At 39.8% G+C, this 27,831-nt stretch overlaps 1 protein-coding gene across 1 annotated transcript; it reads left to right on the top strand.

The window, feature by feature from the left end:
- Window positions 1–222: 222 nt before the first annotated feature.
- Window positions 223–27,525, top strand: slc44a4 (solute carrier family 44 member 4). Its single transcript, XM_062528954.1, has 22 exons — window positions 223–414; window positions 3,427–3,475; window positions 3,692–3,765; window positions 13,132–13,210; window positions 14,024–14,123; window positions 15,039–15,170; window positions 15,486–15,546; window positions 15,653–15,764; window positions 17,206–17,289; window positions 17,875–17,987; window positions 18,894–19,016; window positions 22,015–22,114; window positions 22,655–22,747; window positions 23,187–23,289; window positions 23,974–24,236; window positions 25,164–25,258; window positions 25,603–25,706; window positions 25,885–25,958; window positions 26,065–26,135; window positions 26,234–26,328; window positions 26,859–26,943; window positions 27,053–27,525. Exons 1-22 carry the CDS (start codon window positions 378–380, stop codon window positions 27,163–27,165), a joined length of 2,160 nt encoding a protein of 719 aa, XP_062384938.1. The 5' UTR covers window positions 223–377; the 3' UTR covers window positions 27,166–27,525.
- The last annotated feature ends 306 nt before the right edge of the window (window positions 27,526–27,831 follow it).

Here is a 27,831-nt window from a genome sequence, read left to right as displayed (position 1 = left end):
AACCATTAGTTTTTATTCATGAAGAAATTGTGGTTTTGAATTCGAAGTAGGCCTATACCTAATATTGTATGTACCCACCAGATGGCGACATGAGTCGTTGTCATAGGTCGTTGTCGATACCCACTCTTCCTTGAACCAGAGGTTCCTTGAACTAGAGGCGTGGCTACCTCCCAAGGTGCGCATCACAGAACAGGTGTCGACATCACAATTGGTAACGAGCGTAGGGAACAAACGAAACAGATTTGCCGTCTTTCTTGCTGAAACCCTGCCGCTCAAGACAGGTTTATCTTATTTCTTGGATCCATGTTGCCCTTAAGACATTTTTAACATTTTCTACAGCAGAGAGGCCTTTTAACGGGGAATCGAACAAACGTAAGATGGGGAAAGACAAGTCTGAGGAAAAATCAGAATATGGTGAGTTATTACCGCTAAGTAGCGGGACTTAGCCTTGACTATAATGCATTCAACAGGTGGTATAGATAGCCCCATTTGTCTGAGTTTTTAGTCTTAATTGAGGCTACATAATGAATACAGTGACACTTGAAATGTTATGCACATGATATCTTTTCGAAGACAATTACTTGCCATAGGTTTGTAAGCTATAACATAATTCATCATTGATGTCCTTAAAACTATTAACATTATTTTGACGAGAATGTTTTATTTTGTGCTCTCTTTCATGCTGGCCTGTTTTAATAGTGATTCAGCGTTTTGGGTGAATACCTTGAGTGAAAAAAATCTCTTAGACACCACTCAAGTAGGGCCTATCAGGGGCTGTATAGTATATGGTCTACTTTCCCAGAGCATAGGCTATTACCATAGTTTTCTCCTGCCATAGTTTTGTTTGCTTCTTATCTGCATTACAGGGAAATTGAACAGGATGTAGGCCTATTTTGGTAGTCAACAAATCTTGTCGTGCTTAGTCCTGAGTGCGCTTAGTCACCTGTGTTGGATATTTGGTTGACACAGTGACAGAAAAACACAATGTGGTTGGCCTAGGAACAGTCACTCGGCTGGCAGATGCAGTGACGTAAAAATAGTGCAAGCTGCTGTACACAAAGTAACAATGCCTAAAGTGTTTGTTTATGTATTTTCACAAGTTATCTTATCAGGATTCTGAGAAAGCTGTTTATGTTTGGAGGATGTTTGTGAGGCCTGCTGCTGTTGGGGTGATGTAAAAAGTGTGAATCTCTACCACAAATTATGGTCAGGTGCCTAGAAGACAAACCCCTAAAGCCATCTTTTGAGATATTGAGAAATGAACCATGAAGAGATGAAAGTTTAACGCCCACATTGACAGGAGTGTTGGAGAAAGTGATCATATAAGGCTCATGATGGACTGAAAGACATATAATTGTGTGTAAATATGATATGACTTTAATCTGAAACAAGACAGCGCTGAATGTAGACCTACACCGCTGCTTGTGTCTCAGCTTAGCATAGGGTATCCAGTATTCCTAAGTGCCTTTGCTCAGTGTTGTGACTTGCCACTGACTTGAGGGAAAGCTTGCCATCTCTAACAGCATTCCTGTGTCTGAGTGTGAGCATGTGCTTGTGTAACTTATGTCTATGTGTGGGAAGTTGGGTAGATAGGTAAAATTGTTGACATTTGTAACAGGACTGAAGTTGCAAATGGTTTCCTGAAGCTTGCTTGCTCATGCAAATGAGCTGATGTAGGTTCTCTCTATCTAGCCGAGTATTTGCACTCTGAAACACAAACACACAGAGGTAACAGGTATTGTCTTCATGAGGTTATGGATAATGGTGAACTTAAAATGTGGGAGGGAATTGCACAACTCTGCAAATTCACCAGTTATTAACTTCTGTTCTGCCAGTCCAGGAAATAGTCAACCTTGTAAATGTCTTAACAGCCTCTATGACAGCCCAAAGACAGATTAAATTGGCCATAACTTAGTTTAGGTTCAAAGTTTTGTGGGTTTTTCTATTTGTAAGCCATAAAAAAGGCCTACCATGTCAAGGTCATGTTTTTCCACATTTGTTGAGATTATTCTAACAAACAGCACCTGTGCGGCATTGAAATGTGATCCCTGACTGGACTGCACTCACAGGTGGAGAAACCGGTTTCACAGAGAGACACTCAAATGTAGCATCCACTCTGCCAGCATGTTCCGTTAATACTTTACAACCACGTCAGCCATTTGTCTAAACATCTGTCCTTACACCTTGTCTCTGAAGCATAACATAAAGATTGAAATGTTTGAATGAACAAAGCTGTCTGCTTGAGTTTGGGAGGGGAAGGGTTTTTGGTTGAAGAATGCCAGAGTTGACCATCCACTTGCATGCCTCCTCCAAAAATACAAGTGCACTAGACACCTTAGTGAAAGATCAACTGGGTGCTAAATCTTCAAGCATCAATGTAAAGGATTGCACTCCCAGTTCTTTTTTTAAACTTTTTTTTATTGCCCCATGCATGGATGTTTTGGGTCAAGACTCCCTTCTTTTTCAGTCGCCATAATTACAGTATCGTTTATTCATAATGTTTACAGAAATGGCCACAACCAGGTCAGAGACTGCTGGAGTGAACTTGGCTGTTTATGGCTGTAATTGATCTTAGACGATTTCAGAATAATTTTCCCACTAGTTCTAAGGTTCTGTGCTAGGTAGGCTAAACGTTTTTGTTTTGAATTGATACACTTATTCTCTGTTTACTGTAAGACTAATCAGTGCAAGTGTTCATTTGCAGATAAGCTGCATGTGAAATCTGCAACTTTTACATCTCCGTAAGATTACTCCGTCTGTAGGCCTGCCTTCTTGCATGGCTTTGTGTATGAGACAGAACTGTATGGGAAATTCAGAATAGAATAGATAAATAGTAGAATAGAGTAATGACATTGCAGGTTTAAGGTGAAAGAGGATACTCTGTGGAGGAGCTGATACTTACACATGTAGTGATAAAATAAGCACAAGTTGTCAAGAACCAACTTCATCCCCACAGTGCGTTCGCCATCATAGAATTCAAATGGAATTCAAATTGCTCCCATCCCTTCTCTCATTCTAGTTCCTGTCACAGTTGAGTTCCTCTGTGTTCTGGTTCAAGGTCCAGGTCACTTATGGCTGAGACTGCGTCTGTGTTTCCTTGAAACAGTGTAATCCATGTTACTTATTATCTCACCACTACTGTACATATGAACAAGCCCATTTTAGCTGCAAAGCAACACCAAACCCACTCTGAAAATAAACACCTGTCAACAAACTATTTCCTGTTTCATCATGCTTCCTAGCTTGAATAGAATAGAATAGAATAGAAACTTTAATTGCCAAGGTGTCTGTCTACACATTTCTGTTATTGTTTTCGTATAGATTGATACATTTACTCATATTATACATCAACAGAGATACTCTATTCTATTTCCTGTTTCATCATAGAAACTAAGGGTCTGATAAGTTGTTCCTTCTTTGTTTCAGGAGAACCAGCACAGTATGACCCAACTTTCAATGGACCTATTCATAACAGGTGTGTGGGTGCACCCTGTGTTGTGTGTCATGCATGATGAGCTAACAACAAAGTACAGATTGCAATGTGTAACGCATTAAATAATCAATGCTAGAACATTTTCAGAATGAAGTAGCTTCATGTTGAATGGTTTGTGTTAATGAAGGAGTAGCCTGTTGTCTCATCCATTATTCCTCCGTTCTTTTTTTTACTTTATCCATGTACCCCCCTTTTTAGGAGCTGCACGGACATCATCTGCTGTGTCCTCTTCATGCTGGTCCTCGCTGGCTACGTGGTAGTGGGTATTTTGGGTAATGGAGTTTTTTTCTATGACATTAGTCACCTCACTTGTCCTCCGTGTCTCTGTTCACTGAATCAGTGGGAGTGTTCCCCCATCTGCACTGTTGACACCAGTGTCACAGTCCTCTTTATCTCCCCCTGCCTGTCAATCTCTCTTTACGACTGTGTGCGCATACAGAAAAGGAGGCGCAGCAGCAGCAGCAGCCAAATGCCCTGGCCATGCTTCTTTATGTAAATGCGGCATTAGAGATGGAACGGTGAGTCCTCTGCCATAATTCAAAACAAACCACACTGTGATGTAAGAGCCGTGCAGCCCTGGCGCCTTCCTTCTGAAATGCACACCCAAATCAGAGGATACTACTCCAATTAGGTGCCATTTAGGAACACTAGTTGGCGTGTGGTTATTAAGACGGTTGGGCTGGTGCGTCATTACGAATGTAACGTGGTCACGGCTTGATGCTGGTAGTGAATGGTGGCAGCAGTGTTTTTATTAGTCAGCTGTGTGTAGGGATTCAAATTCAATTTATGTAATAGATTTAACAACATTCAAATTTGCCTCAAGGCATTTGACAGCCAAAAGCCCAAACCCTTGTGAGCACAACTAGTAAACCCTCCTCAATAGAGGACCAGAGCAGCGTGACGGAGGACCCCGGGGCGTTTCTGCGTCCAATTATATTAAGAATACACTCAAGACATTAGCAAGACAGTATTGACATTTTATAATAAAATATTTAAAAGAATCTGGAGTGCAGCACAGTGATTGCTGTCAGTTACAGTAAGTAGGCTACATAGAAGATAAGTACTGTTTTAGCTGGTAAAACAAGAACTTACTTAAAGACATGACTCATTTGAATATTTATTTTGTTATTTAAAGAGACCCTATGCAACTTTCTGCAGGAGACGATCGCTCTGTTTACATCTGGAAGTCTGAGACGAAGAACCACGCTTGCAATTTATATATTTAAATATAGCCTATACATGTATAAATATACACGCTAAAGCTGTCGGGGAAGCTCTGCAGAGAAAATGCAAGCATAAAACGAGCGGAAACGAACAACGAAACCGAAACCAGAGATGAAATCGCCAATCCTGCATAGTTCCTCTTTAATGTGCAGAAAATGTAAAAAATCCAGTCCATTTAATGCTTTTAAATCTAGACTTCAAATGTGGTTACAATATGCCTTCATTTCTTAACAATTCACTTATGTGCTGGTCAGTGTAAGCTGAATTCTGCACCCTTTTGCATGTAGCATAACTAGAAACTAGAAATGCAATTCCAAGGAATTACCAGTGCATGAAAATGCAAAAATAGATAGATAATGTAGATATGGTTACTAAGGTGTAGCTAGTGTAAACATGGTGGTTGCATAGTTCACAGAGAGTTGATAGTGTGAAGGTAGACAGTTTAAAGCTGAAACATTCCAGTTCTAACTTAACTAATGATTTCTATTCATGTTAAAATATTGATTAGCTAACTTAGCTAATGATTTCTAGCAGTTACGCTAAAAATGCTAATTATGCTAGCAATGCTAACTTTACTAACAATGCTAACCAGGTTGATTACCTAACTTAACCGATGATTTCTAGCAGTAATGCTAAAAATGCTAACTATGCTAACAATGCTAACCAGGTTGCTTAGCTAACTTAGTTGATGATTTTTTGCAGTTATGCTAAAAATGCTAACTATGCTAACAATGTTAACTATGCTAACTAGCTAACTTGCTAGTGAGGACTTTTATTTTGAAACATTTGTTGCTAGGGTATCCATGGTGGCCACTATCAGGAAACAAGAACTTACTGCAGTATAATCATGTTGGTTGCTATGGAAACGGTCATAAACACTTAATTTTAATGGTTGCTATGTTGGTTGCTAGGCACATGGAGTTTTCGTGTAGTTGACTAGAGGCATAGTTGATAACTGACAGTTGGAATGGTTGAACAGTTAAATAGTTGAGTAGTTACAATGGTTAAATTATTTAATATTGTATTATTGCAGTGAGGACCTTTATTTTGAAACAGTTGTGGACAGAGGAAGTAGTGAAACAGGATCTGTAGTCTTAATGAGATTGTATGCTTAAAGCCTGAGACAGAAGGTGCCTCTCATATAGCGTTTACACGTCCTCTCTCGCTCCTCGATCCTCACTGATCTACATAAAGAATGATGGAGCGGCAACAATGGGATAGTCTAGCCCTTCTTCTATCTTCCTTTATGTAGATCATTGAGGATCGAGGAGCGAGGGAGGACATATAAATGCTGCTTGAGAGGCACCCACAGTAAATACTTTAAAAGTTGTATGTAGATAGTCTAATTAATGTTGATAGACAGAGAGTTTAATGGATGTTGATAGGCAGATTGTTTAATAGATGTTGATAGACAGTTTAATGTGTGGATGAGTGAATGGTCTGAAGAGGATGAATGGATAGAAAGTTGGATGGAATGTGCCTTATATTCTTGTAGAGTGGAGAGACACAGCTCTCTACTGAGAGTAGTGGATACAGATACAGGTGTAATCAATTTAACTGGCTAGTCTTAAGAGAGCCAGAGACAGAGCTTGCTTACTTTGCTTAAAGCCTGAGACAGAGTAGATTGTTTAAAAGTTGAATGTAGATAGTCTAATTGATGTTGATAGGCAGACTGTTTAGAATGGGTGGATGAGTGAATGGTTTGAAGAAGATGAATGGATAGAAAGTTGGATGGAATTAGGAAGACTTATGTTGATACAGTTGATACAGGGGAACAGAAAATGTAGTCTCAAGAGAGCCAGTGTATGCCTGAGAGAGAGAGAGAGAGCTGCTGCACCTGGACTGGCCACCTGGTGTAACATTCTAATTGCTGCCGTGATGTCATAATGAGCAATGTTAAGTCTATGGGGAAATTGTTAATAGTTTTTAATTTATAGTTTAAAAAGTATAAAAGTGACAAAGTTGAAAAGTCATAGCACACCTGTCCTAAGTAAGACCTACGTAACAAAGTTTGAATGAAGTTTCTACGTTAAATGGTTCAAGCTCAATTGCGTGCGTTAGAAGAAGAAGTGGAACTAGAAATGCAATTCCAAGGAATTACCAGTGCATGAAAATGCAGAAATAGATAGATAATGTAGATATGGTTACTAAGGTGTAGCTAGGGTAAACATGGTGGTTGCATAGTTTACAGAGAGTTGATAGTGTGAAGGTAGACTGTTTAAAGATGAAACATTCCAGTTCTAACTTAACTAATGATTTCTATTCATGTTAAAATGTTGATTAGCTAACTTAGCTAATGATTTCTAGCAGTTACGCAAAAAATGCTAATTATGCTAGCAATGCTAACTTTACTAACAATGCTAACCAGGTTGATTAGCTAACTTAACCAATGATTTCTAGCAGCAATGCTAAAAATGCTAACTATGCTAACAATGCTAAATTTGCTAACAATGCTAACCAGGTTGATTAGCTAACTTAGTTGATGATTTTTTGCAGTTATGCTAAAAATGCTAACTATGCTAACAATGCTAACTATGCTAACCATGCTAACTAGCTAACTTGCTAGTGAGGACTTCTATTTTGAAACATTTGTTGCTAGGGTATCCATGGTGGCCACTATCAGGAAACAAGAAGTTACTGCAGTATAATCATGTTGGTTGCTATGGAAACGGTCATAAACGCTTAATTTTAATGGTTGCTATGTTGGTTGCTAGGTACATGGATGTTTCATGTAGTTGACTGGAGGCATAGTGGATGATAACTGACAGTTGGAATGGTTGAACAGTTCAATAGTTGAGTAGTTTCAATGGTTAAATGATTTAATAGTGTATTATTGCAGTGAGGACTTTTATTTTGAAACAGTTGTGGACAGAGGAAACAGTGAACAGGATATGTAGTCTTCTGAGAGACTGTATGCTTAAAGCCAGAGAAACTGACAGTTGGTGCCCAGGTGGCCGGCCACCTGGCCTAAGATTCTAATTGCTGCCGTGATGTCATAATGAGCAATGTTAAGTCTATGGGGGAAATTGTAATAGTTTTTAACTAATAGTTTAAAAAGTATAAAAGTTACAAAGTTGAAAAATACAAAGCAGGCATGGCATAAGCAAGACCTACGCAACAACGTTTGAATGAAGTTTCTACGTTAAACGGTTGAAGCTGAATTGGCTGCGTTAGAAGAAGAAGTTTAATAACTAGAAATGCAATTCCAAGGAATTACCAGTGCATGAAAATGCAAAAATAGATAGATAATGTAGATATGGTTACTAAGGTGTAGCTAGGGTAAACATGGTGGTTGCATAGTTTACAGAGAGTTGATAGTGTGAAGGTAGACGTTTTAAAGATGAAACGTTCCAGTTCTAACTTAAGTAATGATTTCTATTCATGTTAAAATGTTGATTAGCTAACTTAGCTAATGATTTCTAGCAGTTACGCTAAAAATGCTTATTATGCTAGCAATGCTAACTTTACTAACAATGCTAACCAGGTTGATTAGCTAACTTAACCGATGATTTCTAGCAGTAATGCTAAAAATGTTAACTATGCTAAATTTGGTAACAATGCTAACCAGGTTGATTAGCTAACTTCGTTGATGATTTTTTGCAGTTATGCTAAAAATGCTAACTATGCTAACAATGCTAACTATGCTAACTAGCTAACTTGCTAGTGAGGACTTTTATTTTGAAACATTTGTTGCTAGGGTATCCATGGTGGCCACTATCAGGAAACAAGAAGTTACTGCAGTATAATCATGTTGGTTGCTATGGAAACGGTCATAAACACTTAATTTTAATGGTTGCTATGTTGGTTGCTAGGTACATGGAGGTTTCATGTAGTTGACTGGAGGCATAGTGGATGATAACTGACAGTTGGAATGGTTGAACAGTTCAATAGTTGAGTAGTTTCAGTGGTTAAATGATTTAATAATGTATTATTGCAGTGAGGACCTTTATTTTGAAACAGTTGTGGACAGAGGAAGTAGTGAAACAGGATCTGTAGTCTTAATGAGATTGTATGCTTAAAGCCTGAGACAGAAGGTGCCTCTCATATAGCGTTTACGCGTCCTCTCTCGCTCCTCACTGATCTACATAAAGAATGATGGAGCGGCAACAATGGGATAGTCTAGCCCTTCTTCTATCTTTCTTTATGTAGATCATTGAGGATCGAGGAGCGAGGGAGGACATATAAACGCTGCTTGAGAGGGACCCACAGTAAATACTTTAAAAGTTGTATGTAGATAGTCTAATTAATGTTGATAGACAGAATGTTTAATGGATGTTGATAGGCAGATTGTTTAATAGATATTGATTGACAGTTTAATGGGTGGATGAGTGAATGGTCTGAAGAAGATGAATGGATAGAAGGTTGGATGGAATGTGCCTTATATTCTTGTTAAGAGAGACACTGATACAGCTCTCTGAGAGTAGTTGACACAGGTGTAATCAATTTAACTGGCTAGTCTTAAGAGAGCCAGAGTACTCTTAAAGCCTGAGACAGAGTAAATAATTTAAAAGTTGAATGTAGATAGTCTAATTAATGTTGATAGACAGAGAGTTTAATGGATGTTGATAGACAGATTGTTTAATAGATGTTGATAGACAGTTTAATGGGTGGATGAGTGAATGGTCTGAAGAAGATGAATGGATAGAATGTTGGATGGAATGTGCCTTATATTCTTGTAGAATGGAGAGACACAGCTCTCTACTGAGAGTAGTGGATACAGATACAGGTGTAATCAATTTAACTGGCTAGTCTTAAGAGAGCCAGCCTGAGACAGAGTAGATTGTTTAAAAGTTGAATGTAGAGCGTCTAATTGATGTTGATAGGCAGACTGTCTAGAATGGGTGGATGAGTGAATGGTTTGAAGAAGATGAATGGATATAAAGTTGAATGGAATTAGGAGGACTTATTTTGATACTGTTGTGCGCAGAGGATACAGGGGAACAGAATATGTAGTCTTCAGAGAGATTGTAAAGCCTGAGAGAAACTGACAGTTGGTGCCCAGGTGGCTGACCAGCTGGGGTAACATTCTAATTGCTGCCGTGATGTCATAATGAGCAATGTTAAGTCTATGGGGGAAATTGTAATAGTTTTTAACTAATAGTTTAAAAAGTATAAAAGTTACAAAGTTGAAAAATACAAAGCACACATCGCGTAAGTAAGACCTACGCGACATAGTTTGAATGGAGTTTCTACGTTAAGCGGTTGAAGCTGAATTGCGTGCGTTAGAAGAAGAATAACTAGAAATGCAATTCCAAGGAATTACCAGTGCATGAAAATGCAAAAATAGATAGATAATGTAGATATGGTTACTAAGGTGTAGCTAGGGTAAACATGGTGGGTTGCATAGTTTACAGAGAGTTGATAGTGTGAAGGTAGACTGTTTAAAGATGAAACATTCCAGTTCTAACTTAACTAATGATTTTTATTCATGTTAAAATGTTGATTAGCTAACTTAGCTAATGATTTCTAGCAGTTATGTTAAAAATGCTAATTATACTAGCAATGCTAACTTTATTAACAATGCTAACCAGGCTGATTAGCTAACTTAACCGATGATTTGTAGCAGTAATGTTAAAAATGCTAACTATGCTAACAATGCTAAATTTGCTAACTTAAGTGATGATTTCTAGCAGTAATGTTAAAAATGCTAACTATGCTAACAATGCTAAATTTGCCAACAATGCTAACCAGGTGGATTAGCTAACTTAGTTGATATTTTTTTACAGTTATGCTAAAAATGCTAACAATGCTAACTATGCTAACTAGCTAACTTGCTAGTGAGGACTTTTATTTTGAAACATTTGTTGCTAGGGTATCCATGGTGGCCACTATCAGGAAACAAGAAGTTACTGCAGTATAATCATGATGGTTGCTATGGAAACGGTCATAAACACTTAATTTTAATGGTTGCTATGTTGGTTGCTAGGTACATGGAGGTTTCATGTAGTTGACTGGAGGCATAGTGGATGATAACTGACAGTTGGAATGGTTGAACAGTTCAATAGTTGAGTAGTTTCAATGGTTAAATGATTTAATAGTGTATTATTACAGTGAGGACTTTTATTTTGAAACAGTTGTGGACAGAGGAAACAGTTTACAGGATATGTAGTCTTCAGAGAGATTGTATGCTTAAAGCCTGAGAAAATGACAGTTGGTGCCCAGGTGGCCGGCCACCTGGCGTAAGATTCTAATTGCTGCCGTGATGTCATAAAGAGCAATGTTAAGTCTATGGGGGAAATTGTAATAGTTTTTAACTAATAGTTTAAAAAGTATAAAAGTTACAAAGTTGATATATACATTGCCCACATCGCGTAAGTAAGATCTACGTAACACAGTTTGAATGAAGTTTCTACGTTAAACGGTTCAAGCTGAATTGCGTGCGTTAGAAGAAGAATAATAAGAAGAAGATGAAGAAGTTGAAGACTAGGAAGAACAGTACAGTGCATTTTCATGCACTGTAATAAGAAGACTTTGGAAGAACAGTATAGTGCATTTTCATGCACTATAATAATAAGAAGACTTGGAATAACAGTATAGTGCATTTTCATGCACTATAATAATAAAAAGCCTAGGAAGAACAGTACAGTGCATTTTCATGCACTGTAAATATAGTTCTGAGGAATTACCAGTGCATGAAAATGCAAAACATTTATTAGCATAAAATGCCTAACAAACTTTTATTTTGACTGCTGTAGGCAGAGGAAACAGTTGGTGGGAGTCATAGTTGGTGACAGCTGATTGTTGGAATGGCTGAACTGTAGTTGAGTAGTTGAAATAGCTGAATTATTTGATAGTGAATTATAGTAGTGAGGACATTTATTTTGAAACAGTTGTGGCCAGAAGAAATATGGTGTCATGGTGGATGACAAGTAACAGTTGGAGTGGATGAACAGTTAAATAGTTGAGTAGTTCAAATAGTTAATATTTAATAGTGAATTATTGTAGTGAGGACTTTTATTTTGAAACAGTTGTGGGCAGAGGAAACAGTTGAACAGGATCTGTAGGTTTAAGAGAACCAGATTTACAGTCTGAGACAGAGTAGATAGTTGAGTGTAGATAGTGTAATAGATGTTGAGACAGAAAGTTTAATGATGTTAATAGGTATAGGTTGTTTAATGGATGTTGATAGTTTGGATGAGTGAATGGTTTGAAGAAGATGGATGGAAAAAAAGTTGTATGGAACCTGCCTTATATCAGAGACGGTTTATAAAGCGAGACGATTCATATGAGGGTAAATTCTGGTTTCATTGTGACGCAACTGCCACTCCCATTTAGGAGGCAAACGGGAGGTCCGGTGTCAATGTATTTCTATGGGAGAAATAAACCTGTTATCAACGGCACCTGCTTCTGCTGATTGCACCGTTCTAAACCGATTATCTCATCACTGATCACACCCCTTTAGGAGGCGGAAGTGGTGCCATTTCATCCCATTGAAAACCCCCTTTATGATTCATAGTATAACTATACGATCTTTGCTTATATCCTTGTAGAATGGAGAGACTGAGATAGTTGGCCTTGTTGCGAAGAAAGCAGTTGATACAGGTGCAATCAGTTGAACTGGCTCTTTGATGGGGCCTAGTTGAGTAGCTGGCAGTTGATACAGGTGCAAATCAGTTTTAATTAGCTGATTGTGATGTCATAGTGTCAATGCAAAGTCAATGGGGAAACATTTAAGCTTGTTTTTGGTTAATATTTCATGAAATACATTGCCCACGTGTCCTTTTCCAAGATCTACATTACAAAGTTTGAACCAAGTTTCTACATTAAGCGGTTGAAGTTGAATTAGACCAGAAATTTTGGTAAGAAGAAGAAGACTTCATTTTCATGCACTGTAATTATTCTGTGAAGGAGGATGGTGGAAGTAATATTGTGTATAAGATTGTGTTGATGAGGAAATAACTGACAATATTCCCCTTTGAATCATGTTTACTCTAGATATGCCTTTGCATATTCGCTGCAAATCAAGTAGAGGTCAGCGAGAGGATAAGGTAGAAATCCTAGTGTGAGAAATCTAAAACTGGAATGAACCTGTAGGCAAATGTCTTACGTCATACAAGATACCAGGAACACACACAATTCAGAGTAATATTCAACCATCTTCTATTCCTCAGTGACAGGAATCGTGACCGGTCTAACTACTTCCTCCTAACGCACTGGTGCATAGCATCAGCACGACTAAGCAAAACATTTCAGTCACATATTAAAAGTCCAGTTTCAGGTTCAGCCGCTTACTGTATGAAGATATTTTTTGAGATGTGTGCCTCTTTTGAGACACGTGCCATTTCAGCTATAGAATGCAACTCGATTGACTGCTGTGGCGCATGTCTGTTTTGTGATAATGACCATACACTGACCATAATGACCTCACACTAAATAGTCCTTGTGTGCCTTTCCCCACCCACCCCTTAATTTAGCTTGGCTGTATGGAGACCCCCGGCATGTTCTGTACCCGAGGGACTCCAATGGGATGTTCTGTGGAATTGGAAAGAATGAGTGAGGCACTGTTTTAATCTCTCTTTTCAAATGCTAACCATGTGTTGTGCTGGACAGTGGTTTGCATGGACTGGCCTTTTGTGTGTGTGTGTGTGTGTGTGTGTGTGTGTGTGTGTGTGTGTGTGTGTGTGTGTGTGTGTGTGTGTGTGTGTGTGTGTGTGTGTGTGTGTGTGTGAGAGACTGGTTCTGAAACCAAGCATATCAACGACAGTCTCTGTGTTTGTGTATTTGTGTTTTTTTCTCTTTATGTTATGTTTATCAAGACTACGTACTGTAGTTCATGTTCTTGTAGTAATCTAGACTAAAGCCCTATTCGCACGGGATTAGTATTACCTGTGGACCTCTGGTGATTTGTGATAATTGCGGAGAATGCCTGAGATCTTAGTCCCGTGCGAATGTGCCATGTCTGTAATTTGTAAAGTGAAAATTCCGCCGCAAATTACCTACTGTATTTCGCCAAACACAGACGTCCGGTGATAATACTAATCCCGTGCGAATCTGCATCTCAGTGATTGCCATTGCAATTGCATATCTTTTCTACTTTCTGCGTTGTTTTCGGACGTTAGCATACGACATATCCGGGTGTAATGTCAGTGAAAATAGAGTTATTTACAGACTTTGCTTATCCCGTGCGAATGCGCTGCAAGTAACACAGAGGTGGGGTGATAATTTGAAAATGACCAGAGGTCCACAGGTAATACTAATCCCGTGCGAATAGGGCTTAAGAAGCTATGAGTAGCGTAATGTTCCAGGATGTACTGACTCACTGACCCTCTCTGTCCTTCCCTGACCCTGCCTCTCCTCCTCCACCAGAGGGAAGCCCAATGTCTTTTACTTTGACCTCCTCAAGTGTGCTACTGGAACAAACATAATGGCAGCTGCCCTCAATGGCCTTCAGTGTCCCACTACACAGGTACTGTCTCCACACAGAACCACACATACAGTATGTCCTGCCAAGATGGCTATCCATCCAGTGCAACTGTGTGACTAGCAAACCTAAGTTGAAGGAAAGGCCTTACTCAGAACTACTCCGTTTAACAATGAAACGAGTCACCCTCTCGGGTAGCATATATTGCAGATCGCTGTTACAGTGGTATAACCTGTGTAACAACATGTACTATCAGGTACTATCATTGTACTTGCATTATGTTTTTGTGGGTACCTATAGTTGTTACATTGTAATACTGAGTGCTTTTACAAAACTTTGCCAATTTGCCTACATTTTTCATCAGAGGCAAAGGGCCGACCTGAGACCTGCTGGATGGGGTAAATCTGGTCATGATAGATTTGATATACAAACCATTCTTAGCTCCAGTCAAGGCCTCATTGTCTTCAGTGTACATGTAACAGCTGTGCTGCTACAACTTTGTTACGGGTTTATGCCACTGTATCAAAGATTAATAAGTGTGTAGCCTACCAACGCAGTTGGTACATTGTACATTGTACATTGCACAACACAGTTGGTACATGTGCTATGTAGGGTAATGGCAGACATGTTCCAAGACACCAATGACACAACATACATGTAATATGTAAGTAGCTGGTACACTTCATTTTAATGGGTTTAAGCCACTGTATCAAAGAGTAATACTGTAAGTGGGTACCAACATGACCAATGCCTAAAGTTCTCAACAGATAAAATGTTGTCGCCTAATATCCAGTTTAAACATTGACCGGCAACATTTCTCAAAAAATTGGCCTATTTTATGTACAGTATGAGCACTCTTTAACCCTGATGCTGGATCGGATATAACTAGGTGTGTGTGTGTGTGTGTATCTGTCTGTCTGTGTGTGTATGTGTATGGTATTTCTTATATTTCCAACACAGGTTTGTATAGCCCAGTGTCCCCAACAATACTGGGCTCTTCCAATAGAAGCCTACTTGCCTGGTGCAAAACCAAAGGATTATTTTCAGCAACAGCTTTGTGTCCCAACAATTGACCTGGCCACCACTCTACTGGTGAGTTATAAGCTGTAGAAATGCCCACATGGTTTTTAATGTCAGTTAAAATTTTCAATGAGAGAATTTTTAGGGGTGGCAAATCTAATCACCTCTAGCTGCCCTTACCATCTCCTTTTCCTCTATTCATGGATTTTATCAGGTCCATTTCCACAGGTGTATTAATCAAGAACTATGCAGTCTGCATTGATAATCAAGGTGCTTGATTTTATACACCTGTGGAAAGGGACCTGATGAAACCCTTGAATATGGAAATATTTGTGTATTATGGCAGCAGGCGTTACAAGCTCACTAACGCTCATACCTGTCTCTTAGTCAGTCGCACAGGTTAAGGACAGAGAGTTGTGCCCGTTCTTCTACACCCCTACATCACCAGGTGAGCTGGTTTGTACAGAGCTGTGTTCACTTGGCCCATGTTCTATTGGCATAAGCATCCTGTGTGCCGCTACTTGTTGATCAGGTTTCTCTGTTCTTCTCTCCAGTGTTAGGAAGGTGTTTGCCTTCTTTAGGTTCACTCAACACAATTCCCGCCAACTTCACCCTCCCTGGGATGTCGATTAATGACACAGTGAACACCCTCAAGGAGGGATCTGGGTACAGTAGATTTACTTTCACTGCAAAGGCTTATTTTCATGGTTGATGATATTACACCCCCTGCCCCCTCACCCCCAAATACTCACATGCTCACTCGGTTAATTTTGTTGATGTATGAACCGTTTGTACTTTCTTCTGCCACCAGTGATGGGGTCCTGAATGAGTGAGTGACGTAGTGTAGTCGTATCCATGTTTCTCATGGAACCCTCTCCATAGATACTGTAGTGCTTTTATTAGCATGTCCGTTGCTCACCATCTTTGTCACTGTGTAGTGTGCTGTAGCTTCTCCACTGTGTGGTTTTGCCATAGCAGCACAGAGCCAAGTAGTGTGTAGTGTTTTCCTATCAAAACAGCTGTTGTTAGTTAATGTGTCCGTGCTTGCAGGGTTGGGGACTTTTCACCTAAAGCTCCAGTGTCTCGGTCACTAGCATAGTAGCAGAGAGTGGGAACTATTTTCAATTCTCTTTTTTTCTCTATTAGAAATGCATACTAAATGTTAATGACCGGTGTAACATTTGCTTGCCTGTGTTTTAGATTAAATGTTTGTGCTTAAAAATAAATATGTAGCGTATGTGAACGTAGAAAATGGGCATCACCTATCACCTATGCGCTGCTATGCTACCTCTGCTGTTTCTCTACTGGTGGTTCATTGGTTTTTATGCACTTAGTAGGACCTGAACAGACAGACGACAGACACTGGAATGCCCAAAGTGTCATTAATATGTAATTCCAGTGACTGTTATGAGCTTATGCACTAAACAACTGAAACATCTATGGGTGCCTCTCATTCTTCTTTTATACATCCTGCCTTCCTTCCTTGGGCCTCGTCCTCACTGATCTACATAAAGAATGATGGGGCAGCAACGATGGGATAGTCTATCCATTTATAGATCAGTGGGGGAACGAGCCTGGAGGACCGAGCATCGAGGAATCGAGGAGGGATGTTGATAGGCACCCATTGTCTACTCTGCTGAGAGCTAGGCTAATTGGGGCAATAAAAAGCTAGTCACGACACTCTAAACTATATACCCAAATGGCACTTAGCACCCACAGTGGTACATTTCCTACCGATTCCTTGAATACCGCTGTGAAAAATACAGAGGTGGAAAACTCCAGGTTCAGAAAGTGAAAGTCCAATCATGTATCGGCTCTACCTGTGCACTTAACACAGGTGATCTAGTCAATTAGCTGCTCTACCTGGCTGAACAGTTGTGCTAATTAGAATCCGCTGGTTTAAGTGAATGGTTGGCACAGATATGTGGTAGGACTTTTTACTTCCTGAAGCCAGACTTTTCTACCTCTGGAAAAATAGGAGCCATCAAGAAATATGAGCATTTCCATGTAGGTGTGTGTTGTATATGCAACTTCTAGATTTATGCTCTCATCTAGCTCTCATCTGTTAATTCTAGCTTTGATGCATTTTCTTTTCACTCCCTTTTAGTGACGTTTTTTCGAGCTTTAACGCCAAGGAAATTGGTGTCCGCATCTTTGAGGACTTTGCATCGTCATGGCAATGGATCCTCCTGTGAGTGAGTTACCTTGTGACGCCTCTGGCTTGTCTAGTTGCACAGCTCCCTCTGGTGGCTGTTGAACATCATGATTTATGGTTATGGTTATGGGATTTGGCTGACGCTTTTGTCCAAAGTGACTTACAAATAAAAACAGTATAATAGTTCAAATCAACAGTGAACAGTAGTTTTATTTTTTTAAATGTTAAAACTACATTAAGGAGTTTTAAGAACATTTAGGAACAATGTCAATGCAATATTAATGATTAATAGCCTAATGAAAATAAACAAATAATATAATAGGCCTATACAGATTTGAGGAAACCAAAGTTGAACTTGTATTGTACTTGTATTGGGTTAGTTTTATATCTCCCATAATGCGATTGTGTCATTTAGAGAGCCATGAGGAAGAGAGATAAAATAATAATTTCTGGTTTCTGGCATTTCAAGGTCGAAGCATTTTTGTCTGTGCGTGTCCTGTTCCTGATCAGGATAAACCTGAATATGACATGTAAACATTAGTGAGCACCTCCGGCAGACAGCCAGTGACACTAATCTGTGAATTCACTTTTTGACCCTGCTCCTTTTTCTCATGTTAACAGGGGTTTATTCATAGCCATGCTGGTCAGCCTAATATTCCTCCTGCTTCTGCGCTTCTTGGCTCCCATATTGATCTGGGGGCTCATCATTGGACTACTGGGCGTTGGCGCCTTTGGTAAGAGGGGTTGACTTAAGGAATGTATAAGTGCGTCATCTTTACAAGGAAGCAGGTCATAAATTTACAATCGCATACCGGCAATCATATCAGTATAACAGCCGAGACATTTGCAATGAGTTAAACATTTACCCTTTGTTAATTGGTTGAATATGGCAGCGCAGTTGACACAGCACTGAGCAAATAGTGATACAGAGTCTGTAGTAGTGCAGTCAAGCCAGCCCACAAAGTACTGGACTGACAAGTAGCATTTTACTAAGGTCAACATGTGGTTGGATTCCACATGTCACTTGAAAAGCTTTCTAAGCTTTTACTAAGCTTGATAAGCGAACCGTTGCACATTTAATTTTGAATTACCAGTCAACCATGTGAGTTCCTGTTTTGTTAGGCATTTTATTGCTTTGGAAATGTCAAGTCCTGTTACTCATTTAAACATGAAGGAGAGGTGCAAACGCACACCAAAATCGAGGTGCAGGCAACTGATATAAACTTATGGAGAGAGAGATGCCGCACACTCCGAGTTTCAACAGACTATTTATTATAAAAGCGGTGGTAACGTTTCGGCCTACGGCCTTCTTCAGATCGCATACCAAATTTAAACTCATTTAACTCATTTAAACATTCCCACTCACATCCCACGGCCCACTGATGTGTACAGTAATTTCCTGTGTATAAGTCACATTGTATATAAGCCGCAGGACAGTGTTTTATGCAAGTTAAAAGAAACAAAACCATATCAATACCATATTAACTGTCCTCGTGTATTAACCTCATAGCTGAAGACATTTTGCAAAATCAATGTATAAGCCGCAGCTAATAGTTGGGAAATTACTGTAATTTATGTGTGTAGTCTATGAACAGTTTGGGTTTTGGACTGCAGAAATAAGCTTTTTTTTTCCCCTACAGGTATTTGGTATTGCTGGAGAGAGTATGATGAACTGAAGAACAGCGCAGCCACCTTTGAAGACATCGGTTTCACCACAGATGTTCAAGTCTACCTACAAGTCAGAGACACATGGCTGGCATTTCGTGAGTTGGCCATTTTAATACACTGCCTTTGAGTGACCGTTGAAAACATGAAGGGTTGATTAAAATGAGTTTCTGACATCATCTCAGATAAACACAAGAGAGGTGGTAAAGTCCTCGTGCTGTAGGAACAGGGACAACCAAGCCAACGCACAGCTGGCTGACAGCAGTCCACATGTGCCGCGGCTGACTTTGCTATAAAGCCTCCAGCTCTTCACTGGCACTGTGTGTGCTTGCCAGCCACATTCCCAGTATCAGTTCAACATACAGTGCCTATAGAAAGTCATCATACCCTTTTGAGATAGTTACTTTTTTTTGTCTTACAGCCTGAAATCAAAACCCATTTTAAAAAAAATCTTTTCCAGTTTTATTAACAAATTTAGCTGTACAACATCAAAATAATGAAAAAAAAGTAAACAGTTCTGAAAATTAATAAAAAATGAAAAACTAGAATAACAGGCTTGGAAAAGTCATCATACCCCTGACTTAATACTTTGTAAAGCTTCCTTTTGCTTTCATTACAGCCATCAATCTGTTTGGATATGTCTCTATTATAGCTTTGCACACCTAGATAGGCGAATATTTGCCCAATTTTCCGTACAGAAATGTTAAAATTTAGTCAAATTCTGTAGGGAATGGCGATGGACTGCTCTCTTCAAGTCAATCCACATATTTTCTATAGTATTTAAGTCAGGGCTCTGACTTTGCCACTCAAGGATATTCACCATCCTATCCTTAAGCCACTGCTTTGTTCTTTTGGCAGTATGTTTAGGATTATTGTCGTGTTGGAAGGCGAATGACCTCCCCATCCTCAGCTGTCTAGGAGAGGGATGCAGGTTTTCCTTAAGAATGTGGGTGTACTTGGCAGCATCCATTTTCCCTTCTATCCTGACCAATTGCCCAGTTCCCGCTGAAAAGAAACATCCCCACAACATTATGTTGCCCCCACCATGCTTCACACTAGGTATGGTGTGTTTTGGGTGGTGTACTGTGTTGGTTTTCGCCAAACATTGCGCTTGGAGTTCAGTGCAAAAACACATCTGGAATATTCTGCTACCATGTGGAAAAAGCTTATATGGTCAGATGAGACTAAGATCGAACTTTTTGGAGACTAAGATTGAAGTTTTTGGACTGAGCTCCAGGCGCTAACCAAACACAGTATACACACCCAAACACACCCAAAACACACCATACCTACTTTGAAGCATGGTGGGGGCAACATTATGTTTTGGGGATGTTTCTCTTCAGCGGGGACTGGGCAATTGGTCAGGATAGAAGGGAAAATGGATGCTGCCAAGTACACCAAAATTCTTGAGGAAAACCTGCGTCCCTCTCCTAAACAGCTGAGGATGGGGAGGTCATTCGCCTTCCAACACGACAAAAATCCTAAACATACTGCCAAAAGAACAAAGCAGTGGCTTAAGGATAGGATGGTGAATATCCTTGAGTGGCAAAGTCAGAGCCCTGACTTAAATACTATAGAAAATCTGTGGATTGACTTGAAGAGAGCAGTCCATCGCCATTCCCTACAGAATTTGACTAAATGTTAACATTTCTGCACGGAAAACTGGGCAAATATTCCCCTATCTAGGTGTGCAAAGCTATAATAGAGACATATCCAAACAGATTGATGGCTGTAATGAAAGCAAAAGGAAGCTTTACAAAGTATTAAGTCAGGGGTATGATGACTTTTCCAACCCTGTTATTCTAGTTTTTCATTTTTTTATAAATTTTCAGAACTGTTTACTTTTTTTTCATTATTTTGATGTTGTACAGCTACATTTGTAAATAAAACTGGAAAAGATTTTTTTTCAAAATGGGTTTTGATTTCAGGCTGTAAGACAAAAAAAGTAACTATTTCAAAAGGGTATGATAACTTTCTATAGGCACTGTACTTTGATTCCTTCATTTGAAAGGTTCCCCAATCCTGTATTGCTTGTATTTGCCCAATGGCCACTTTGCAAATGAAATTCCACTGTCTCTGTCTTGTGACAGCAACCACAGTATAGTTAACCTCAACTCTCGTGCTCTCAAGCAAACACGCCAGTGTCTATACAACCTGATTACCGTACAGTATGTCTCTACTGTAGGTGTAACGACCCTGGGTCAGACAAGTTTTATGACCAGACAGAATATGCTTTTATATGCCTATACATGGCTTACAGCGTCTGCCTTCACCAACACATTGACCGAGACTCTGAAATTCATTACAATGAATTTAATACAGTTGAATCCAAGGAGCCCATAGCTCTCTCCAGCTGATCTTTCTCTTCTCAACACCAAGAGTTTGTCCATTGTCCTTGTTTCACGCCCAGCTTGTATAAATTGTGTATGTTTTTTCCTCCCAAAATGTAGTATTATGTGGTATTATAGTATATATACCACTGCACATTTAGATTGATGGTTGCTGAGTGACATTCAAATGAGTTGACGGTCATATGCAAAACTAGAAAAGCACTCAGAGAGCACAGACCTCCACCGCCTGCATTTTTCTTCTTAGTTGTCATACATTTAAACCTAAAGTATTCAGATCGCCACCATGTGGCCATACCATGCCATTACACTGCCAAGCGAAAAACATAAGTGAAACGGGTCACTCCCATTTAATCGTTTCTTCCTTGGGTCATTTCAGACCTTCCCTGTAAATTGCATTGAAATCCATCCATTACTTTTTGAGTTATCTTGCTAACAAACAGACAGACAAACAGACAGACAAACAGACAGACAAACAGACAAGACAGACAAACAGACAGACAGACAAACAAACAAACAAACCGCGATGAAAACTTAAGAGACAAATTTGACAAATTTGAATTTGACCGTCAACTCAAATGTCACTCAGCAACCATAGGATGACATCAGAAAAATGTGCTGTCTCTTCATTTTTTCCAAAGCTATACAGTGTATACAGTATATACACACACTTCTCTCTCTCACACACACACTCACTCCCTCAGTCACTCACTCACACACACTCTTCCTCTTTCTGCCTATGTTTCAGTGATCATCCTGAGTGTAATTGAGGGGATAATTCTTCTGACGCTCATCTTCCTACGGACACGGATCCTCATTGCCATTGCCCTCATCAAGGAGTCCAGCAAGTAAGAGGACACTACCAGAACACTGAGCTCATCTGTCTCATATCATATGCATTTTTACCACTCCAGTTAAGAATAGTTACAGTTATAGTTAACGATAAAAGGGTTAGAGATACTGCAAGGAATACTCAGTCTTTGTTCTGGGTAAAGCTTTATAGTCCATATTTCCTGTTATAATAAGTAACAGTAACAAAACACTAGTTTTGAGCTTAGTATGGGGTGGGGGTGGGTGCACCAGAAACATTCTTTGCTCATATCCTCAGGAGCTCCATAGAATTTAGTCTTCCGGGTTTTGCATTTTTTACTTTTATCACTGAGTCACTGTGTAGGTTTAAAGAGTTTGTGCAGTGTCCATGGGTATAGATTAGCTGGTAAATGTTTAAATACAAATGTGTTGAAGAGACAAGTTCAAGTAAACAACCGTCATCAAAAACAACAACCAAACAGTTGTCGGGCTTGGTCTGTCATCTGTCCTATGTGTTTCACATGTGTGTTTCAACCGTTTGATTGACGCATGCTTCTACCTGTGCTTTGACCTTTCAGGGCTGTGAGTTACATGATGTCCACCCTCCTCTTCCCCATCTTCACATTCATCCTGCTCGTGGTGTGTGTCTCGTACTGGGGCATCACAGCCTTGTATCCACTTCAGACACTGCGTGTGTTGTAATGGATTTCTGTGTGTATTTGTGTGAGTTACGCGTGTGTGTGTGTGTGTGTGTGTGTGTGAGAGAGAGAGAGAGAGAGAGAGAGAGAGAGTGTGTGTGTGTGTGTGTGTTATGGATTTCTGTGTGAGTTGTGAGTGTGAGAGTGTACAGTAGGTGTTATGAATGTATTTCTGTGTTTATTTGTGTGAGTTGTTAGTGTGGGAGTGTGTGTGTTATAATGGTTTTCTGTGTTTATTTGTGTGAGTTGTGAGTGTGAGAGTGTGTGTGTTATAATGGATTTATGTGTTTATTTGTATGAGCTGTGAGTGTGTGTGTATGTGAACGTGTCTGATGTCTGTACTACTGTGGATTACAATGTCCATCACTATGAGAAGACTTTGGTGGTTATTTCACTTCACTGACGTGTTCAGATATCTGGCCACCTCTGGCGGGCCGATGTACAATGTAGTGGCCCTCAACTCCACTGAAGCTGGCTGCGAAACCGTGAGCGGAAATGAGACCTGTGACCCTATGGTGAGTGACCGGGTGAAGCTCTACACCTGATCTACAGTATTACTGTATATAAAAAGTAGCCTACATGTTTTCTTGTCCAGGTTATAATACCTTAACTATTTTTCAGCGAGTCACCATTCATTTGCGACCAATAGAATTTAATGCTTATGATAAAGTGATGCAACTTTGTCATATTGTTGCAAGAGCAGAAATGGTGACCGCTGGTTGAGATTTTAGTTGAGGAGGATGATGAAATCCTGTGCATAAAATCTCTGCTGATCTGTTCCCACCTCTTCTTCACAGTACTTCATCCTAAAGTGTCTGATTGGCTTATAAACTACAAACTCAGTCAAAATTGTTCACACCCACATTCCACTCTCTGTCTGGCCTCTCAAGACAAGTGTTGTATTAACCACCATCGTTGAACCTGTTTTAAGTCCAAGGCTTTGAATAGTACACTGTCTGAAAAACGCTTTTGCTCTTTTGGACTGGGGCATACTCATCATGGGATAGTGGGATAGTGTCTATCGTATTCTTTACTAGGTCATAGAGATTATGAACACTAAATGTCTCCCATAATAGGACTGTTAGTTAGATATAGGGTTATTTCATGTCAGGTCCGGATCATTTCTCTAAATTATTTGTCATTCTCTCATTCCCTTTTCCCACCTATTCCTGGATCTCCTACTCTGCTCATCTTCCCAGACATTTAACTCCACCAACTCCAACTACTCCTGCCCGTCAGTCCGCTGCATCTTCGTCAAGTACAACGACGAGGGCCTGTTCCAGCGCAACCTTTTCAATCTGCAGATCTACAATGTGGTCGCCTTCCTGTGGTGTGTCAACTTCGTCATCGCTCTAGGCCAGTGCACGCTGGCTGGAGCGTTCGCCTCCTACTACTGGGCCTTCAGCAAGCCCTCGGACATCCCTTCATGCCCGCTGACGCAGTCTTTCATGCGCTCTATACGGTGAGAAGCCTTTGTGTCAGTACTAAAGTAGGACACTAGTGGGCAGTATGAACTCTATACGCTCAGAACCGTATACGGCTACGCTCAGAGCAGGCTGAGAAGCCTGTGTCTCAGTACCAAAGTAGGACACTAGTGGGCAGTATGTATGTACTGTATACGCCGAGAAGCTTTTGTGTCAGTCCCAAAGTAGGACACTAGTGGGCAGTATGTACCTATACGCTTAGGGCACTATATACGCTGAGAAGCTTTTGTCAGTACCAAAGTAGGACACCTTGAGAAGCTTTTGTGTCATTACCAAAGAAGGACACTGGTGGTCAGTATGCGCTCTGTATATGTTGAGAAGCCTTTGTGCTAGTACCACTAGTGGGCAGTATGAGGCTTCAGCTGTAGTTGAGTATTCTGTCTGAGGGTGTCATTTTGTCTGTGTGGAATGAAGTCATAGAGGAAGACATTTTACCTTTCCGCAGGGGAATTTTGAACATTCTGTTCTGTAACAACTCCATGTTGAACTCAATGAACCCAAATACTCTATAGAACACAATTTATTGTGTATGTGAAGCATAAATTACCCTTTTTGTTTATAAATAAGTATAAATAAGTTGAAGTGTGAAGGTTGTCTTGTACATAATAAGCACACATGTTTGTTTTGTTTTGCTTATTTTATGTTTGAGGTTTTGATAAGCGGAACTCGCAGTTGGCCTACTTCCTGTTTCCATGACACAAACAGCAATTCAGTAACCACTGTAACATGTGACCTTGAACTCAAACTGAAAGTTCAGTGACAACAAGCACGTACTGTGCTAAACGTTTCCAGCAAAAATGACCGCTGCAACACGTAGCCTTGAATTCGAACTGAAAGTTCAGTGACAACAAGCACGTACTGTGGTAGAAGTTTTCACTTTGTCTGTTTCTCTGCTGTCTTCTCAGATACCATGTTGGCTCACTGGCGTTTGGGGCTCTCATCCTCACTCTAGTGCAGGTCATCAGGATGATACTGGAGTACCTGGATCACAAGTGCAGATGTATGTCGCAGAATCACCCTCACATTTCTCAGTCCCAGATAACGATCCCTCAGACAGGCACACATTTGAGCTTTATTGTGTGTGTGTGTGGTCTGGTCTCACTGTTTGAAGTCCCTGTGGTTTTGAATTGGTTGTAATGTTGGCTGGAGCACTTAAAATTTGTGGAGTAATTCTAGAGACAGTATTCAACATGCACCTGTTATAAAGTAATTCACCATCATTTGAGTCTTCATCAGGACCATCTCACGACACGTGTCCCTTTACTACTGTTATTTCCATTTCATTTCTGCAACATTAACTCTCGCTCTCTCTCTCTCTCTCTGTGTGTGTGTGTGCGCGCGCAGCTGCTCAGAACAGTTTTGCACGTTTTCTGATGTGCTGTCTGAAGTGCTGCTTCTGGTGCCTTGAGAAGTTCATCAAATTTCTCAACAGGAATGCTTACATCATGGTGAGCAATGCCTCGACCAATCACCGCATGCTTTAAACTGCTCACAGTAACTGACATTCAGTACAGTGGTCTGTCAACAATGTCGCCTATCCATTGTCATTGCATAATCTTAACCCACATAAGATTAGCCTCATTGCTATTTTATGGTACTCATGTAAACTTTATTTTTATTTTCCAGATTGCTATTTATGGCAAAAATTTCTGTGTATCAGCCAAAAATGCCTTCATGCTACTTCTCCGAAATGTTGTAAGGTCAGTGCAATCACCCTTAGCTGTGATGTTTGGTGAAAATGCAGGTATTGCACGTTCACATACTGTAATCTCTCGTTTTCTGAATCACTTTGCTTTTGCCTTTCAGGGTCGTGGTGTTGGATAAAGTCACAGACCTGCTGCTATTCTTTGGAAAGTTATTAGTAGTTGGTGGAGTCGGTAAGAACTCTGTCACCAATGTCACACCCCACAACAGCTTTTTTTCCTTCACATTGTTGTGTGCAGTCAGCCAATCGCATCTTCTGCTGCCTCTCTAGGTGTGCTGGCGTTCTACTTCTTCTCAGGGAGAATCGAGGTCCCAGGCGGCACCTTCCAGGCCAGCTCTCTGAACTACTACTGGATGCCTATAATTGTTAGTAACAACATGTATTTAGCCTATTTTTGCTTGAATGTGAAAAACACATAGGGCCCAAATTTCAATGGTGGTATTTGAAAAGTCTGAAGTACCACCTAAAGCTAATTTAACTTAGTAAAATCAATTTGCAAATGACCATCATGGGCAAGACCTTAAGCGCAAACATTGATCAGATTGGTCAGATCAATATTCCCATATGCCACAAAGTAGCTATAATTCATGCACAAGTCCTTTGGTTTTTGACAGATTTTCTACTTTGCCCAGTATTTAAATTAGGGCCCATAATGTGCCCGTACTTCTGCCACCCAGTCCAGACATTGAAGGTGTCAGCCATAACAGTGCAGAAATGGGTCCATTAACGGGTGTGTCTTGTCATTTTGGACATCGTTGTAATATATGACTGTTATTTACTTTCAGCTTTTGTTTGTTGTCTCCGTTACCTGGCACACCGTGGTAACAACCAGATGGCATAATTTGTTGCTTGTTTTATCGTATTCGGTCACCCTAATGTTCTTTGGTTGTTGTAGACGGTGGTGGTGGGATCCTATCTGATCGCACAGGGATTCTTCAGCGTCTACAGTATGTGTGTTGACACACTCTTCCTCTGCTTCTGTAAGTCTGCTGTAAATAACCTAATTCAGTGTCGCGCATCAGCAAAAATACTCTTGTGTTTCCTAATATTAACGCCACGGTCTAAAAATTCTTCCTCGGTGTGCTTTAGTGGAGGACTTGGAACGCAACGACGGCTCAATGCAGAAACCATACTACATGTCCAAAAACCTGATGAAAATCCTCAACAAAAAGAACAAGCAGCCCAAAAATGCCGAAGATTGACAGCAGCCTCCCATTCCCATTAGTCGTCCTCTAACTTTAAAAAAATTAAATATCAGGATCAGCACAGTCACTGATGCTAATGTCCCCCTCTCTCCACCCTGATGTTTACAATGCGCACAGATTACTTCTATTTTGCACTTTCTTCTGTATTTGTGATTCAAATCGTGGTCCAGATGCTATACACCATTTTAAGTTAAAACACTGTCATACATCATAGCCATATATCATTGGACAACTTATTTTATTTTTTTTTATCCTCCAAAGTGATGTGCCTTAAGATGTGTAGAGTCCAAATGAACACAGACTACGAGACTATGTGTAATTATATGCATTATATGCATATATATATAAAAAAATATATGCATATATAAAAATAATTGCTATTCAGTTGAATTTCCCTCTTTGTAAAATAAAAAGCCCAAATGTACAGGATTCAAAATTTAGATACATTTTGAATCATAATTTATTACTTTACCAGAAGTAGAGCGTTTTGATTTTTATGTTGGATGTCTGTTGAGAAGACACTCACTATAGCGGAGAGTGGGCCAAAACATTGTAAATGATTTCATATATACAGAATTTTTTTATGTTTTTAGTCTTTGCAATGAAATGTTTATATTTATCTGAATAAAACAGAATGATACTAAATTCTTCAATATCTTTCTG

This window comes from Sardina pilchardus, chromosome 24 (genome assembly GCF_963854185.1).
Source record: "Sardina pilchardus chromosome 24, fSarPil1.1, whole genome shotgun sequence".
NCBI classification, from domain to species: Eukaryota; Metazoa; Chordata; class Actinopteri; order Clupeiformes; family Clupeidae; genus Sardina; species Sardina pilchardus.
The sequence above is the reverse complement of the archived record's forward strand: the minus strand, read 5'-3'. Positions and strand labels throughout refer to the sequence as shown.

What these genes read in the sequence shown, in the direction of transcription:
- slc44a4 (XM_062528954.1), top strand. Translation starts at nt 378, where the DNA reads ATGGGGAAAGACAAGTCTGAGGAAAAATCAGAATATG. An exon ending in CCTGGATCACAAGTGCAGAT is followed by an intron (nt 25,259 to 25,602) that starts GTATGTCGCAGA and finishes GTGCGCGCGCAG; the next exon opens with CTGCTCAGAACAGTTTTGCA. An exon ending in ACAGGAATGCTTACATCATG is followed by an intron (nt 25,707 to 25,884) that starts GTGAGCAATGCC and finishes TTTATTTTCCAG; the next exon opens with ATTGCTATTTATGGCAAAAA.